Source organism: Sciurus carolinensis, chromosome 16 (assembly GCF_902686445.1).
Source record: "Sciurus carolinensis chromosome 16, mSciCar1.2, whole genome shotgun sequence".
NCBI classification, from domain to species: Eukaryota; Metazoa; Chordata; class Mammalia; order Rodentia; family Sciuridae; genus Sciurus; species Sciurus carolinensis.
In genome coordinates this window covers 67,037,312-67,053,387 of record NC_062228.1, presented here as the reverse complement: position 1 = coordinate 67,053,387, position 16,076 = coordinate 67,037,312, and the positions used below count along the sequence as shown (strand labels likewise).

General features: G+C 42.3%; 1 protein-coding gene across 5 annotated transcripts; it reads left to right on the top strand.

The window, feature by feature from the left end:
* Positions 1 to 221: 221 nt before the first annotated feature.
* Positions 222 to 13,408, top strand: LOC124966732 (zinc finger protein 154-like). 5 transcript variants are annotated; one of them, XR_007105400.1, is made up of 4 exons: positions 222 to 380; positions 1,262 to 1,388; positions 2,640 to 4,484; positions 10,852 to 13,408. XR_007105400.1 is itself a non-coding variant. In XM_047528350.1 (3 exons), the coding sequence occupies exons 2-3, from the start codon at positions 1,355 to 1,357 to the stop codon at positions 4,022 to 4,024; spliced, it is 1,419 nt and encodes a 472-aa protein (XP_047384306.1). In that variant the 5' UTR covers positions 222 to 380; positions 1,267 to 1,354; the 3' UTR covers positions 4,025 to 6,990. The 5 variants fall into 5 exon arrangements, 3 of the variants coding, with proteins under 3 accessions (XP_047384306.1, XP_047384307.1, XP_047384305.1); XR_007105399.1 differs by lacking the exon at positions 10,852 to 13,408 and adding an exon at positions 5,338 to 6,990; XM_047528350.1 differs by lacking the exon at positions 10,852 to 13,408 and having other exon boundaries at positions 1,267 to 1,388; positions 2,640 to 6,990.
* The last annotated feature ends 2,668 nt before the right edge of the window (positions 13,409 to 16,076 follow it).

The window sequence follows — 16,076 nt, the reverse complement described above, 5'->3', positions numbered from 1 at the left end:
CGCTGTTTCCCCCTTTCAGAACGCAGGACTCCTTTCCTCTGTCCTGGGACCTAGGTAAGCCTTTTCCAGCACCGGGGCCCTAGACATACGGAAACTGCACTACCCAGAAGGCTCTGCGTTGAAAAGCAGCGCGGCTGAGCCAATGAGAGCTTAGGAAGTAGGTGTTTCCATGGACGCACAAGAGGAGGGCGGAACTTCCGGCGTTTCCAGCGTGGCGGCCATGTTGACGCCTCTCGGGTATGTTCCGCGGCGCCGGCGGGGCAGAGGCGCGGCGCGGGGAGGGCGGAGGGCGCTGCGGCCGCGCAGAGGCCCGGGGCTGCCGTGACCGCGCCCGCGGGGAGAGCCCGATGGCGGCGGCCGCGCCGCGGGACCCCGCACGGGTGAGCGCCGCTCCTCGGCCGGGCCCGGGGGGCGCGGGGCACGGCGGGCCGCCGCCCCGGGCTGTGGGGACATCGGGCGGGACCGGGATCCCCGGAGTGGCCGCCGGGGCCTGCACCGCGTCGCGGGGACGCGGAGGCCCGCGGGGTCGGGAGCGAAGGGAAGGCGCCTTCGAACCGACTTCGTGGCGGGCCGGCCGGCCGGGGTCACCGAACCTCGAGGCCGGCGGGGACCGGAGTCGCCGGCCCGTCGGGCCCTGCCTCTCCCCAGGGTCCCCGCGGCCTGCTCTCGTGGCTCCAGCACTCCCTCCCCTCTGGTGGGTCGGAGACCTCGGAGGGGCTCGGGCCAGGGTCCGCAGTGCGCAAGGCCGGCCCTAGGCCCGCTCCTCGAGGTGCGCAGACCCGCGGGTCCCAGCCGAGCTGCGAGCCGCGCACCGCAGCGCTCTGCTGCCTGAGAGCGAGGCGCGGGGCGGAGCCGGGCGTGGGGTGGAGCCGGGCGCGGGGCGGAGCCAGGCTGCCAGGGCGGCCCCGGAGGCGGAGCCATACCGAGGTAGAGGGTCAGAGAGGGGAGGCCTCACCCAGGTCTGGCGAGGCTCCCGCCGTCCGCAGACTGGAGAACAGGCCGCAGTGAGGGAGAAGGAAGATCAGGTGGAGGCTACTGCACGAGTCGTAGTTTAAGCGATCGCATTCTGGAACTGAATTTTCTGATGTGGACATTGAGAAATAAAATAGGATGCTGTGTCTGGTGGTCAGTGAACCCATGAGAGTACAGGGGCAGTTGGGGGCTTGGGAAGGAGGTGGGCATGAGATAATATGTGGGGGAGTGGATTGTGTGTCCTCCAGGGAGGGACTGTTTGTGGTTTGATCTGCTTGCATTATGTCAGGGCAGTGTGACTTTTGAAGAAGTGGCCATATACTTCTCCTGTGAAGAATGGAATCTCCTCGACCAGGCTCAGCGTTGCCTGTACCGAGATGTGATGATGGAGAACTTGGCCCTCATCACCTCCCTGGGTAAGTTCCTCACACCCACCCATGAGCCCTGAGCAAGTCTGAGCCCTCCCCTTTTCCCCAAGGGCAGGTCTGTACTCACATCAGGACCGTTGGCTCTGCTTCTGTCTCTGTTCCCTGGTAGGTGCTGTGGTTGGTAGGATTGAGCTGTGAACACTGCCTTCCCTTCTCTTAAGCATCCCCAACTCCTGTTTCCCTGTAGCCTCATAAGGAAAGACACAGGATCAGGAGTCCTGCAGTCACCCTGCTGTATCCTGCCTTGCTTGTTTCCTCCATGATTGGATGTCTTCATCCAGATCCAAGGCTGCTATGTGCCCCAGGTTCTACTTCCTTCCTCTGACTGACATTCCCTCATGACTGCCTGCACCAGAGAGCATGCCACTGAAATGCTGATGCTTATACGCACCTGTACTATTCTTGCAAGACCTTCCTTTGAAATTTTCTAATATTTGTTTCATTTCTCTGGGCCATCATGCGCTCTAAAGTTTTTCTGGGTCAATGCTGGTTGCTTTTCTTTCATTTCTTTCCCTCAGTATTTCTATCACCTAGGTGCCATGTTTTTGTATTATCTTGGAAGTGAGGTAGAGAGCCCTTATTGGTTCACAAACAACAGCAAGAGGGACTGAGAAGGAGCCTGCCCAGGTTAAGAAAATGATGTGAAAGCTGTGCTTGAGTCATAGCAGATACATATTTTGTTTGAGTAATGTCTTGGTGCCACTGCCGTTGGCTGCAGCTCATTTCTGTTTTTCCTCTGTCATTTTGATACTTTTCTAATTTGTCAGCTCTACTACTTGTCACTTTTACATCCAGCCTGGAGGTAATTCACATCTCTGAACTTCATGCTTCTGTAGTGCTCTCCAGCATTGACCTTTATGTATTGTGTCATGAAGAAAGCATACGTGCTTAAAGAGTCCTTGAAGGCCAGCTGCTCTATTAAAGTTTATATTTTTCTTGGGCCTGAATATACCATTCCATACAGCACTTATATATCATCAACAGAGGTTCTGCTGGAAGTTATTTACAGAAGATCAAGTTTCAAATTCTCTCTCCTGCCCATGTCACATCACATGGTGTGTCCCTTGCCTGATCAGCTCTCCCCCATTCTGTCATCTTCATAGCCCACTGTTGCTGAGCACCCTCATCTTCAGCCAGAACCCAACTCCCTTGTCCTACAAACAGTACCGTGGATCTGTTCCTTGGCTTATAGAGGCTGCCCCTTCCCACTAGCACTTCACTAGCATCTCTTGCTTTCAGGTTATTGGCATGGAATGGAGAATGAGGAAGATCCTTCTGAGCAGGATGTTTCTTTAAAAGATATGTTTCAAGTCAGGACTTCAAGTGAAGGTCTGTCTCCCCAGAAGGCTCACCCCTGTGTGACGTGTGACCAGGTCTTGAGAGACATTTTGCACATAGCTCATCATCAACAGGGAACACACTGTCAGCAGAAACTGTACAGATGTGGGGCATCTGGGAAACAATTGTATTTCACTGCAGACATTGATCAGCACTTTGGAGAGAAACACTTCAAAAGCAATGTGGGAAGAGCCCTATTTGTGAAAAGCTACAAATTCCATGTATCAAGGGAACACCTTGCCAGCATAGAAGTTGGAAAGGACTTTCTGTCTAGTTCAGAATTTCTCCATCAGCCAACTGCTTGCACTGAGGAGCAATCAAATGGCAAAAGTAATTGTGGGACTGTCTGTCACAATGGGAAAACTCATTTCAACTGTGGAAAATACACAAAGGCATTCAGCCATGAGCACACAACTGTCCAGCAGCAGAAAGACCTCACTAGAGAAAGATGTTACATATGCAGTGAATGTGGGAAGGCTTTTAGCAAAAGCTATAGCCTCAATGACCACTGGAGGGTTCATACTGGTGAAAAACCTTATGAGTGTGGGGAGTGTGGGAAATCCTTTAGGCAGAGCTCTAGCCTCATTCAGCACCGGAAAGTTCACACTGGAGTACGACCTCATGAATGTGAAGAATGTGGGAAATTATTTAGCAACAAGTCTAACCTCATCAAACATCGGAGAGTTCACACTGGAGAGAGGCCATATGAGTGCAGTGAATGTGGGAAATCCTTTAGTGAGAGCTCAGCACTCCTTCAACACCAGAGTGTGCACACAGGAGAAAGGCCTTATGAATGCAGTGAGTGTGGGAAATTCTTTACATATCATTCCAGTCTCATAAAGCACCAGAAAGTTCATAGTGGATCCAAACCGTATGAATGTAGTGAGTGTGGGAAATCATTCAGCCAAAATTCCAGCCTCATTGAACACAAGAGAGTTCATACTGGAGAAAGGCCCTTTAAATGCAATGAGTGTGGGAAATCTTTTAGTCAGAGCTCTGCACTCCTTCAGCACCGTAGAGTTCACACTGGGGAAAGACCTTATGAGTGCAGTGAATGTGGAAAATTCTTTACCTATAGTTCCAGTCTCCAAAAACACCAGAGAGTTCATACTGGCTCAAGGCCTTATGAGTGCAATGAATGTGGGAAATCCTTTACTCAAAACTCCAGCCTCGTTAAGCACAAAAGAGTTCACACTGGGGAAAGGCCTTATGAGTGCAACGAATGTGGGAAGTCCTTTAGCCATAGTTCTAGCCTCATTAAACACAGACAAATTCATACTCAATAAAGGCCTGAGGCAAATGTGCAGACCCTTTAGCCAAAGATCCAATCTCATTACAAACTTGAAAATTCACCTTAGAAGAGTCCTTGTGAGAACAGAGAACTTGAGAAAGCATTCAACTGAAGGCCTTATCTCATTGGCTACCACAAAGTTTATATGAGACATACACCTTTGATGTGCAGGGATATGTTATTTCCTTGCTCATTATACCAGCTCCTGAGTTAAGGTCAGGGTCAGTGCTGCTGCTGCACGGAACCACATACACCCAGGCACTGCTGCACAGAACCACATACACCCAAGCACCCACACACATCCCAGATGTGAGGGAACTGCACTGCACTCAGTAACCTGCCTGGGTCTCTTGCCTGGTCTATGTCACTGCAAGCTCTGTGGCAGTCTCCATGTCACCTCTATCTCCTGGGAGGTGCCTGCGGTGTGCATCATTCACCTGCCCCTGTGTGTTCAGGTAAGTGAAACCGTGCTCTCCCATCTGTGGGAAGAATTTGTAATAGGCTAGGCATTCTTTCCTTTTTCATTGATACGTATCTGAGGAGTTGGTCCATGCCACAAGGACTGTGCTGTTGACTTGGAAAGATGGACCTTTTCAGGAATATTGTTGACCTCACATGACTCTTGATGGAATTTCCCAGCCACAAAATCACCAAGTATGGGAACCACCTTGCTCATTGCTCTGGTTTGTTTGATAGTAAAGTCTTTATTGTTTAAGCTACCAATTATTTGGGGGATTCTATTCACTGAATGTGGTTTTTTGAAAACAATTGGAATCTTTTGGGGAAAAAGGTTTGTTGGGGTCTCACACATTGTGTGCCCAGGGAGGGTAGTGGCATGGTGGATGGCAGAATACAGCCCTTTCGGGTTTGGGCCTTCTGTATTGCTACCTGACGCTTCCAAAGAAAACCTGCAGGGCACTGTCCTCATTTGTCTTTGATGTGTTGTGGGTTCTGAGGTCACCCTCAGGAGAGGTAGTGACGATCCAGTGCTTCTGAGAGCAACATGAACTTATTTTCTTGTTCAAAGGGATATTTCCTCAAGCTCAGTATTGGCTGGGGATACTTGTTTGTCAGGTCTTGCATCTGTATGCCTGACATTCTGAGTTCCATAGGGTAGCATCACAAGTTGTAAGATCATAGTTGTTACAGAAATATTGGATTAATAGATAGTGGAAGAGACTACCACACACCCATGGGAAGGTGCCTCTTTTACATGGGCATCCACAATGTTCCAGTCACTCTGCCTATGAAAGATGAGCAGGGTCAGAAATCCTTAGGCCCTCCAGAATCCTGTGTCTTTTTTTGTAGCTGGAGTAATTGTTAGAGATTGCTCGTCTCAAGGCAGCGCTGGGCAGCTAAGAAAACAAGAATGGAAAGGAGACCTTGGTCCACTGTCATGGCCTCTGTGAACAACGAGCACTCCTGCCAAGTCCTATGGAAACATCCTTCACCTCTCAACTATTTGCTCCCAGTGAGGCAAGGGACTCCCCAGGGCATGAACTAAAGTGATGGGATTAACATAGGACTGTCGATCCTGATTTTTCATTTACCTCCACAACAATACATTCATTCTTATTCCAGGATTTTATGTTACTGAAATCATTTTTTAAGTGCTCATGCTTTTCCTTCAGGTTTATTCAAACAGCATATTTGAGATTCATCAGTAGTGCTTATACAAGTGGGTTTTTTGTTTTTGTTTTTTGAGAAAAGGGAAGGTCTATTGTTTTGCTAGCAAAGAAGAAACAAAGGGGACTCCCTTTGGCAGTCCCAAAGGCTGTGATTCTGCCCATCAGCAGGAACTGGGGAATGAGTGGTTATTTTTTATTGCTGAGAAGTATGAGGTTCTATGGCTATACCCTATTTTTCATTCATCTGGTCATAGATATTTTGGTTGTTTACCACGAGTTTCATATTATTGCAAATAAAACTGCTGCAAACATTTTAATATAATTCTTTACAAGGATGTGTTTAATTTCTCTTATGTTAATGCCTGAGTCACAGGGTAGGTGAATGTATATCCACCTCCCTCCCCCCCCTTTTTTGGTTTTACTTTTACTTTTAACTTGTTAGGTGGACACAATACCTTTATTTTAATAAATTTTTATGTGGTGATGAGGATCGAACCCAGGGCTTCATGCATGCTAGGCAAGCATGCTACCACTGAGCCACAACCCCAGCCCCTGAACGTATAACCTTTTAAGAACTGCTGGACTCCGATCTCACATGCTTGTTCTCTTTAGATTCTTATGAGCAGTGTACAAGAGTTCTGCTTCTTTTATAACCTTGCCAGTAGTGGGTATGGTTAGTCTTTGACTATTAACTCATTTAGTAAATGTGTAGCAGTATCACAAAAATGTTTAGCACATGTCCCTGGTGTTTCATCATGCTGAGCATTTTTTTGTTTATTTACAACCAACATGTCTTTGTTAAAATGTGTTCATATCTTTTTTGTATAATTAAAAATGAGTTTTAGCTGTATTCCCTTTTTATCAACAAATAAGTTGATAGAAAAAAAATGAAGATGTATGCTGACCCCGATACTTCAATAACGTGAATCTTTAACTGCAAAGAATGATCATTTTTCAATCCTGAATGTATAGTTCCTGATCTTTGTGTGTATGCCTTATACACAATGCAAAAACATCTCACATATTTTAAAGTTTAATTTGTATTATTAGTATATTCTCCAGCATTTTCTAATTCTAGATAATCCATAATACAGTAAATCATGTAAAACTACCACCACAGCCAGTTTCCATTTGTCATATGAAGTCACTGCTGAACACTGGCATTCTCAGTAGCACACCACTGTATTCTGTTTCCACCAAAATGGCATAGTAGGCACAAATAGGCTCAAGAGCATACAAGATAATAAGATGTAGGGAGATGGATAAGAAGTTTTTATATTTTTAAAATAATTTGAGGTGTAATTGACTTAAACACTTTTTAGAAAGTGTACGTGTGTATTAATGCTGTAACATAAATATATATATTTATATATATTTGTATTGTATATGTATATACATATTTATATATATATTACATATATATATTTATATTTATATTTGTACTGTGAACTGACCACAGGAGAACTTTACCACTGAGCTTGATACCTAACCCTTTTCATTTTTCTCATTAAGTTGCTTAAAAACTTGCTAATTTGCTTAGGCTTGCTTTGAACTTGCAATCCTCTTTCCTCAGTCTCCTGTCTAGCTGGGATTACAGATGTGCACCACTGCACCTTTCTAATGTTTTGATGGATATTCACACCTAAAAATAAGTTTCCTCCAGTCTTTAGTAATCCTCCTCAACTTATAAATTTATCTATGCATGGACATATTCTATCCCTTGTGGTGCAAAAATTGTGTGCAAAAAAAATGGGAAAGACTGCTAAGAACCAGATGAACTCTTCCACAGCTGTTTAGCATTACATGGCTGCTTGTGTTTCATCTGTCCTCACATGAACTAGTAGTTGTTTTACTTATAATCCTAGACATTGTGTCACTTAATGTATAACCTCTTTAGAATGGATTTTTAAATGAAAGTGCTCTATCACACAAAATTATTTTTTAAATGTTATCAGTGCTCAGTTGTCTCAAATATATCAAGTCAGATAACTGTAATCTGTTCAAAACGTATTTCACAATTTTAGTAAAAAAAAAAATCCCATAAATCTCTTAACCTACAAGTTCCATTTACTTTTTTATTCATATTTCTTGCAATTGCTGAGTTGTTCATTCATTAGAATTTGCCATGTTCTAGATTTGGCTTGTTGAGTTTGTGAAACTCTTTGCCCTTCCCCATATTTAGGTAGCCTGCTATGTATGGTAACTGTTGATGAAATACAAGTAACTCAGTAAACTTCTCCACAAAATAGTGGGGAAAGGAAGTGCTTTTATTATTGAATAAGCATTAAACCAGAAAGAAGGTGATGTTCATCACAGCTAGTGCCCCAAAACTACACTCCTTGGCACTAAGTGGGGCATCTCACATACACAGTCTGGGGACACAGTGATAGGTGTGGGTTCTACAGGAGTGACCAGACCTCACCCATCACATTTAGGAATGGTTAGTCAAGGGACAGTCCACAGGGCATCTGAACTGGAAGGGTAAAACAGGGGTGGCTCCAGGAGATACTGGATTCTGGGAAGGCCAGAGCCCCCAGGGGCTGGAGAACACACAGAACAGCTGGGTAGGGATGGGTAGTCCCAGGTGGAGGCACAGCAGAAGACCCAGTGTGGGGTTGGGGACAATGAAGAAGGGACCAGAGCTGCAAAAGGGGTCAGTGGGAGGATGGAAGACTCAGCTCCCAGGATTTCTTCCTCAGTGCCCACAAGCTCCGGGCCCACTTTTCCAGGCAGTCAGGGTTCTAACTATAGCTGCAATCTTCAGGACCATCACTCTGCCTTCATCCATCCTACACACCCTCAAATTGCCCCAAAGGCAGCTCCACTTATCCCTATTTTGCACTGGTGGAAGTAGGTTGGGGTGGATGTAGGAAGGGATGTGTCTCATTGAGATCTCTAGAAAAAAGGGGGGGTACAGGAACACTGTGCCTGGTACTCAGTGAGGTAAAAATGCCACTGAAAAGCAGAATAATTGAAACAACTCATTAAATTTCAGGTCAATCCTACCAAAGTGTTATGCTTTCTGAATATTTCTTAGAACCAGAAAAAATATCAAATCTATCATTGAGAACCTTATATCGGGCCTGGGGTTGTGGCTCAGTGGTGGAGCGCTTGCCTGGCATCTGTGAGGCACTGGGTTCGATCCTCAGCACCGCATATAAATAAATGAATAAAATAAAGGTCCATCGACAGCTAAACAAATATTAAAAAAAAAAGGGGGAGCCTTATATCCAAAGGTCTTCCAATACCCTTCATTACCCTTATGACATACCAATTCTGCCTATAAATAAAGTAACAAGAATATTGACTTACCCAAGTCCTCAGCACAATCAGCAAAGGTGCTGATTTTTGTTTCCTGATAGTACCCAGTGAAAGTAGTGTAAAACAGTCACAGACGCTTCACTGGTGGGTTTTTGCTCTACTTTTTTCAGTGTGCTTCTGGAACAGGAGCATCAATACCTTTTGCTTTCACCTGGGGAGGACAGAAGTATACCTGGACACCCATGTGCCAAAGGGTATCCGAAGCTTATTCTTACTTTCATAAGGTCCTCAATGGAGACAAGAAAGATCCAAATTTCTCATTTGAGTTCTGGTGAAATATGTAAATGATGTAGTTTGTTCAGAGAACATGGAAACTGATAAGAAAAAACTGTAAGACAAACAAAAAAAACACCCTATTTGCTTTCAGCATTAGCAGAAAAGGGAAGGATATAAAGTTTCAAAGATAAATTACACTGTTGTCATCAGATACTATGAACAACAATTATATCAGAAAACGTCTCAGGAATCAATCATTAGGTTCACATTTCACAACAAAAGAAGAAAATTAGAAATCTACACAACAGGAAAACAATTCCAACAGGGAACCTAAAACTAAGGATGTTTCAGAGATCTTCCAGAACTATTGGAAGAAGATAGAAGACCTTTGGAACAAAGACAATCAATAGTAGACAGCTTTTGCCCAACATCAAATTAAGGTCCCTGTATAGGACAGGGGGTGTAACTCAGTGGTAGAGCACTTGCCTAGTCTGCCAAAAAAAAAAAAAAAAAAAAAAAAGTTCCTACTTAAATATTGCTGTTTTTAATATCTGCTTCCTTATGGTGATTCGCTATTTTCCATATACCCTTGTCATCCACAATAATGATCCTTTTATTCAAATTACAATTCTTTGTATTAGAATATACTCATTTTTAATACTATTCTTCAATCATCTCAAATATGATCCACCTTCCTGAATCTTACTGATAAATATGCCATCTATCTCCAGACATGCATGATATACACCTCTGGGCAATTTCAGTTTCATTAGCTGAGACCATAGGGAATTATATACAGTGGCACTTCCATTTGCACTTACATGGAAAGTTGACCTTAAATAAATCAACCTGCAACTTTACTAGAGTCCCTTTCACAAGAGTCAGTTACAATTCATCAGACCATGCATAATTATAAATTTGAGTTCAACAATCTTAAAAAGGTTCAAATGCATGACCTAGCTAATGTAAGGCTGTGGTTCTGACCTCACGTGAACTGTTCCACTTTTGCCCAATATTTGTACCACTGATAGACATTACTTCCTTGGTAACCATGTCTTTGACAAGTCACACACTTTGTGTATTGTAGTTTGAGACATATCAACACAAAGACCCACATTCTATGGATCATCAAATTTGGAAATTAGAACTCAGATGTGAGTTCCCAAAAGAGGTCACTTTTGAGTATCCAGGCACACTACTTGGGTACTGACTTGCCAATTATACAAATATTTAGGCAGAATGTTCATGAACTTCAATCATAAAGATTTTACAAGTTATCACAAATTTTATCAGAAGTAACTAATGACCTAGATGGAATGCAGGTCAGTTTGACTCACTGGCACATATAATGATGGACAATCACATTGCTGTAGGTTTCTTGTTGGCTAGTAATGGTCTTGTCTGTGGCATTATCAATGATTCATGTTGTACTTAAATCTATGAAACAGGAAAAGTGAATTGCTTCCACATCACCCTGCAGAAAAATCTATTTATCTCTCTAAGTTGATCCTCATGGCCTATGGGATTGTCCTCTTGTCCTGGGCTGGGCAACTAATTGAAACTGTTAATTGTTCTTCTTTTTGTCATAGTTGTCATGATGCTGGTTGGTTGTATACTATCCAGAATCTTAAATGTTCCTCTGCAATTTCTCTTTTAGTGATTCGTCTAGTTGAAACTGAGATGGTCTCCAGGATGGTAAAAAAAGAAAAGATCACAAAGATCTTACAATACAGTTGATTATGAAGATGGCTGGACACTCCCAAACAGTGAAGATCAGAATATCTAGTTGTTCTCTAAATTTTTCAATCTCTTACAAACTAGAGAATGACCAAAAGGAGTAAGTGAGAGGCAGAACATACAAACAGAAAATGGCCAAATCTTAAGCAGTAATAGAACTCTGAGCCACAGTCTGCATAACCTAGACCAGGAAACCTACCCATTACCTACATTATCTAGTGCAAGAAGCCAGATATCTGTAAGTCAGGCTTGTAGCAGTTCAGACCCTGTGCCCAGCAATATCTAGGAGGAAAACAATAACCCCTGTAACAACTGGTCCTGAATGTGCAGGACATCATTAGTAATTGACAGTTTTCCTAAGTATTATCTTCACTTCCATCGTAGTAACAATGGTAGGTGCCAATATATACCCATAACGAGTCACATAGAATGCTGGGCTTCCCTGGTTCACAGGAAGGGTCTCCCTGGAGCTTCCCTTTCTCATGTCACTGTAGAGATTCACTACTGCTATGCCTGCTTTTAGGGCTTTGCCAAAATGCATGGAATGGTGGACACTTCCTTGCTATAGTGGGTTCTGATAAACAGGTTTTGAGAAATGTTCTTTGGTCCATCTTCACTTATTTCCACAGGTCTCAGAACAAATTATAGAAAACAAATATAGTAAAAACATAGTAAATTCATTTGAAATAATTTTCATGTACAAGTGTTTATTTGACATAGTATTCAATTTAATTGTTGCATTTCAGTTTCCAGTTTAAGTTATTCACATGCCAGAAATTGATGGATCTACCTCACAAGGTACTCTTAGCTAAGACATCTTTTAGGGAAACAGTCTTAGTGTAAAAATTGCATTTGGAAGTCACCCCATACCAAATATACAGGAAGTAAAATTTGTTGATCAATAATTTCTTTCTTTTTTGCCTTGTTAATAAAAATACTACAGATTCACTTAAAGGAATTCTTGCTGACTCTGGGGTAAAAATATAACAATAAAACTTTTTCACTGGTGAATCCACCTAAACCCTTCCCCTGCCATTGTTCTCGTGTTCCATCCATTTTCCTGAACATGACAAAAAAAAAATTGGGGTGGCTGAATAAGGCTCCATCATGTATATTGTCACACCACATTTTCCTTATCCATTCATCCATTGACAGACACCTAAGCTGGTTCCATAGTTTTGCTATTGTGAATTGGGCTGCTATAATATGGGTATCCTTCTGTTTGGTTCTTTTTCAGTATTTCTATATCTATTGAATTTCACGTTCATATCCTCTACTGACTTCTTTAATTCATTAATTTTCTGTCTTCTTTTGGAATTCATTGATCCATTTTCTAATCATTCTTTTGAATTACTTATCTGGCATTTCATCCACTTCAGTTTCTTTGCAGTTTATTACTGGTGAATTATGAACTTTAGAAGATGTCATATTACTCATTTTTTCATATGCTTGTATTCCTGGGTTGAGTTATATGCATCAATTGGGATGGATTTCTCTTCCACTCTTATGTGTAGGCCTTTTTAGGGCACCATCTTCTCTTGCCAAAGGTTTCTGGGATATCAGGTTGTTGTGAATTTTTCAATATATTTGCAAATGGATTTTATAATGTAGTTTCCTTGCTAGTACTTTGTTGATGATTAGCTTATTTTGATACAAAGTATATTGTATTAGAGCTTGAGAATTACACTTTTCCTGTATGTCTCAAAAGAGTCTACAATCCTTGTAGATCTAGAAATTGTGTTGTATCTGTCAGGATATGTGGGTACATCCTTTGTGAATACCCTTCTTCACTTAACAATTCTGTGTATTCTAAAAGGATGTGAGAGTGGTCTATATTGAGACCCCCCTCATAGGTGGGTATCCACAACCACAACCTTTGTGCTAATTCTGTTTTTGCTGTAGAAGTGTATGTCCATGAGTGGGGCCTGAGGCCTCCCCGACAGTTATTTCTGTTTGAACCTAGTCATTAATTTGGGAGTTTGGCTCTTCTGTTCTTCGTATTAAAGCATCACTGAAGTTGAAGCATGTTTCATTTGTATATGGATCAAGGTATCTTCTCTCATGGCTGGGAGATTAATCAGAATTCAAAGAAGACTAATTGCAACAATTTTTATAAGACTTCATTTTACTAAGCCAAAATCCTATCTCCGTGTCCTAAGGTCAAGATAGTCACAGGTGCAGTATGTGGAAGTAGAGTGGATGAACAGATAGGGGGAAACGCCTTCGGAGACAGTGGCTTCAGCAGTGACCTGCTGCTGGACTCCATGTGCAGTGCTCCTCACACCATTGCAGGCCAGATGGGCTCTGAGCCTGACTCTCACCTCCATGTTACTTGCCCTCAGTATGACCTGGGAGGGTCCACTGATGGACAGAGGGACAGGACTATTTCTTTGGGGTTGAATGTGACCAGGGACCTCCCTTGCCTTTCTTCTAGAATCCTGGGCTCATGTCCTAAAACTCTCCTTAGATTCAGAGTACGCCAGGAATGATCACTAACCCAATGATCAGCTTTCTCCATTTGAATTTCAATCAGTACTTACTTTCAAGGTCTAATAGTGAATTGTAATTGTGTTAAAAATAACAGTAACTGCTTCTTCCCCTGATACCTGCTTGGGGAGGAGGCTGTAAACTGTGCCTAAGAGTTTTTCCTCAACTAAATAACTAAAGGGAATCTTCATTACAAACCTATTTTCACATCAAGTCTCACAGAGTCTAAAGGAAACAAGAGTAACTCATACTCATTATATAGGCAACTCATGCTCATTATAATTGCATGTTCCTGAACATGCAATTTCTCAATTAATTATGTAGAGACTTTTGGGTAAACGTAAAAAAATTTTTTTTAATAAAAAGGTTTTGTACATTGGGGATTGAACCCAGGGTTTCTCTCTCACTGAGCTACACCTCGAGCCCTTATTATTCTTTATTTTGAGACATGGGCTCACTAAGTTGACAAAGCTGGACTCAAACTTTTGTGATTCTCTCACCACAGCCCCCAAAGTCACTGAAATTACAGGTGTATGTCACCACACCCAGCTTTTTAATAGAAGCCTTTACTCTATTTAATTATGTATCAAATTTTTTGAGAGGTAGGAATTTAATATTCCTTTTTGTATACATGATTTTAAGACAGCCAACTTTTAATCAAAGAATGTGGAAGAGAATAAGATGTGGAAGGAAGCAAAGGAGGAAAATTGAGCCCTCAGAAGGGCTGATACCAAGAAGAACCTCTGGCAGCTTGGAAGGAATTGGGATAGCACAGGGTGTTAGAGGAAGACACCATTCATTCTGTACTCAACAGGAAATAGCCCCCATCCCTGTGAAAGCCTGTTCTGAGTCTCTCTTGCAAACCCAGCTTCAGAATTGTTTCCCCACTGCATCTCTGTCTGGAGTTCTGGGCCCCTTCATCTTGGTATGAAAGGAAAGTTCTCCCCTGTGTGCCCTGTATATACAGAGGTGAGAGCCACAGTGAGAGGCTGAGTCTCCTGCAACTGGATGAGATCCAGTCCTGACTCACGTTTACTATTTTCTGGATCCTTCTCCCAAGGCTGGTGATTTTCAAATCAACTCTAGATCCATGACAGCATCAAATTGGGGGATTGAGAGTGACTTTAAACTTTTGCCCCAACTATCTGTCAGTAAAAGCAAGTACAAATTACCTGATCAAATACACAGAAGTAGGTAGAAGCAACTGGAAGGAAAACTTTTCTATAAGTCCCTGGAAGGGGTGCAGAAGGCACACAAGTCCAGTATCAAAAGAAGAAGTCAAGTGACCAACTGGTCTTAATCTGGGCCAGCCCAAGGGTCTTGCCCAACACTTAACACCCTGGAGATCTCCTCAGTCTGAAGAACACCAATATTAAGGGGCTTGAAAGAGGGTGGTGCCATGGATAATGGGTCTCGCTTCCTTAACACACATTTTCTTAAAGAGTCATTCTTGTTCATAGATTTTCAAGTTCTGGAGAATACCACTACATGAATATGAAAGAAGTTACAAGGACAGTGAATGGATGGTCTCCTGTCCTCAGCTATCATGGGTGGGAATACTGAGAGAGAAGCTGAATACTTAAAATCAAGTATTAGGTTAGAAAACATTCAAGAAAATCAGATAAACTGATGTATAACATCAGAATTTCATAATGACCGAGGCCTCTGGATATATCTGCCCTCTAAAAAAAATTAATGAAATTGCCTTTCCTTTTAATAAATACTGCTTATTTTTCTCTGAGAGAGCAACAATTTTAGTAACCACTGGTGTTTTCTCCATTAATCACATCAAGGTTCTGAGCAGAGTAATAAATGCTCATACTCCAATAACTCAAGTGCATCATATTTGCCTATAATCTGAGCACTTACCAAAGTTCATATTATTCCACTTCACACAAAGATAAAATGTCTAAGTTTTTATACAATGAAAGTGCAATAATTATTTCAGAAAGCTCACAAGGAAAAGTAGAATCACTAAAGAAACTTTGTCAAATGTTTTGAATTAAATCTAGTTAAAGTGGTTCCATATTCATAAGATGATAATCCTAAACACACACACAATATTATTATACAATTTCTAAAACAGGCCTATCACCTCTAGTGCTCCTACTCCAGCTTGGCCGTGCCACCTGCCTGGTTTACTGACGTGGAGGTTCATCCAAAGATAAGAAGACCAATAAAATAACTGTAAAATAAAAATTGAGCCTGGTGTGGTGGCACACATCTGTAATCCCAATGTCTTGGGAGGCTGAGGCAAAATGATTGCAAGTTTGAAGCCAGCCTCAGCAACTTAGCAAGACCCTGTCTCTAAATAAAATATAAAAGGGGCTGAGGATGTGACTCAGTGGTTAAGACCCTTGGGTTCAATTCCCTGTACCAAAAAAAAAAAAAAAAAAAATCAAACTGCTCAATGTATCCCAAGCAGGATCAATAATTCTATACACAGAAACATTACCAAAAATACTACTGGTAACAATCAGCTCTCAAATCTAGTTTAAAGTGCAAGATCTTTAAGAGAACAACCATAAAAGAAAGAAGAAAAGAAAATGAAGAAGACTTGTGAAATTCTCCCTAAAGGTGATTTTAAGGCAATGGACATATGGAAAAATGTTCAATCTCCTGCACAACCAGAGACAAGAAAACTGACAACATGATTTA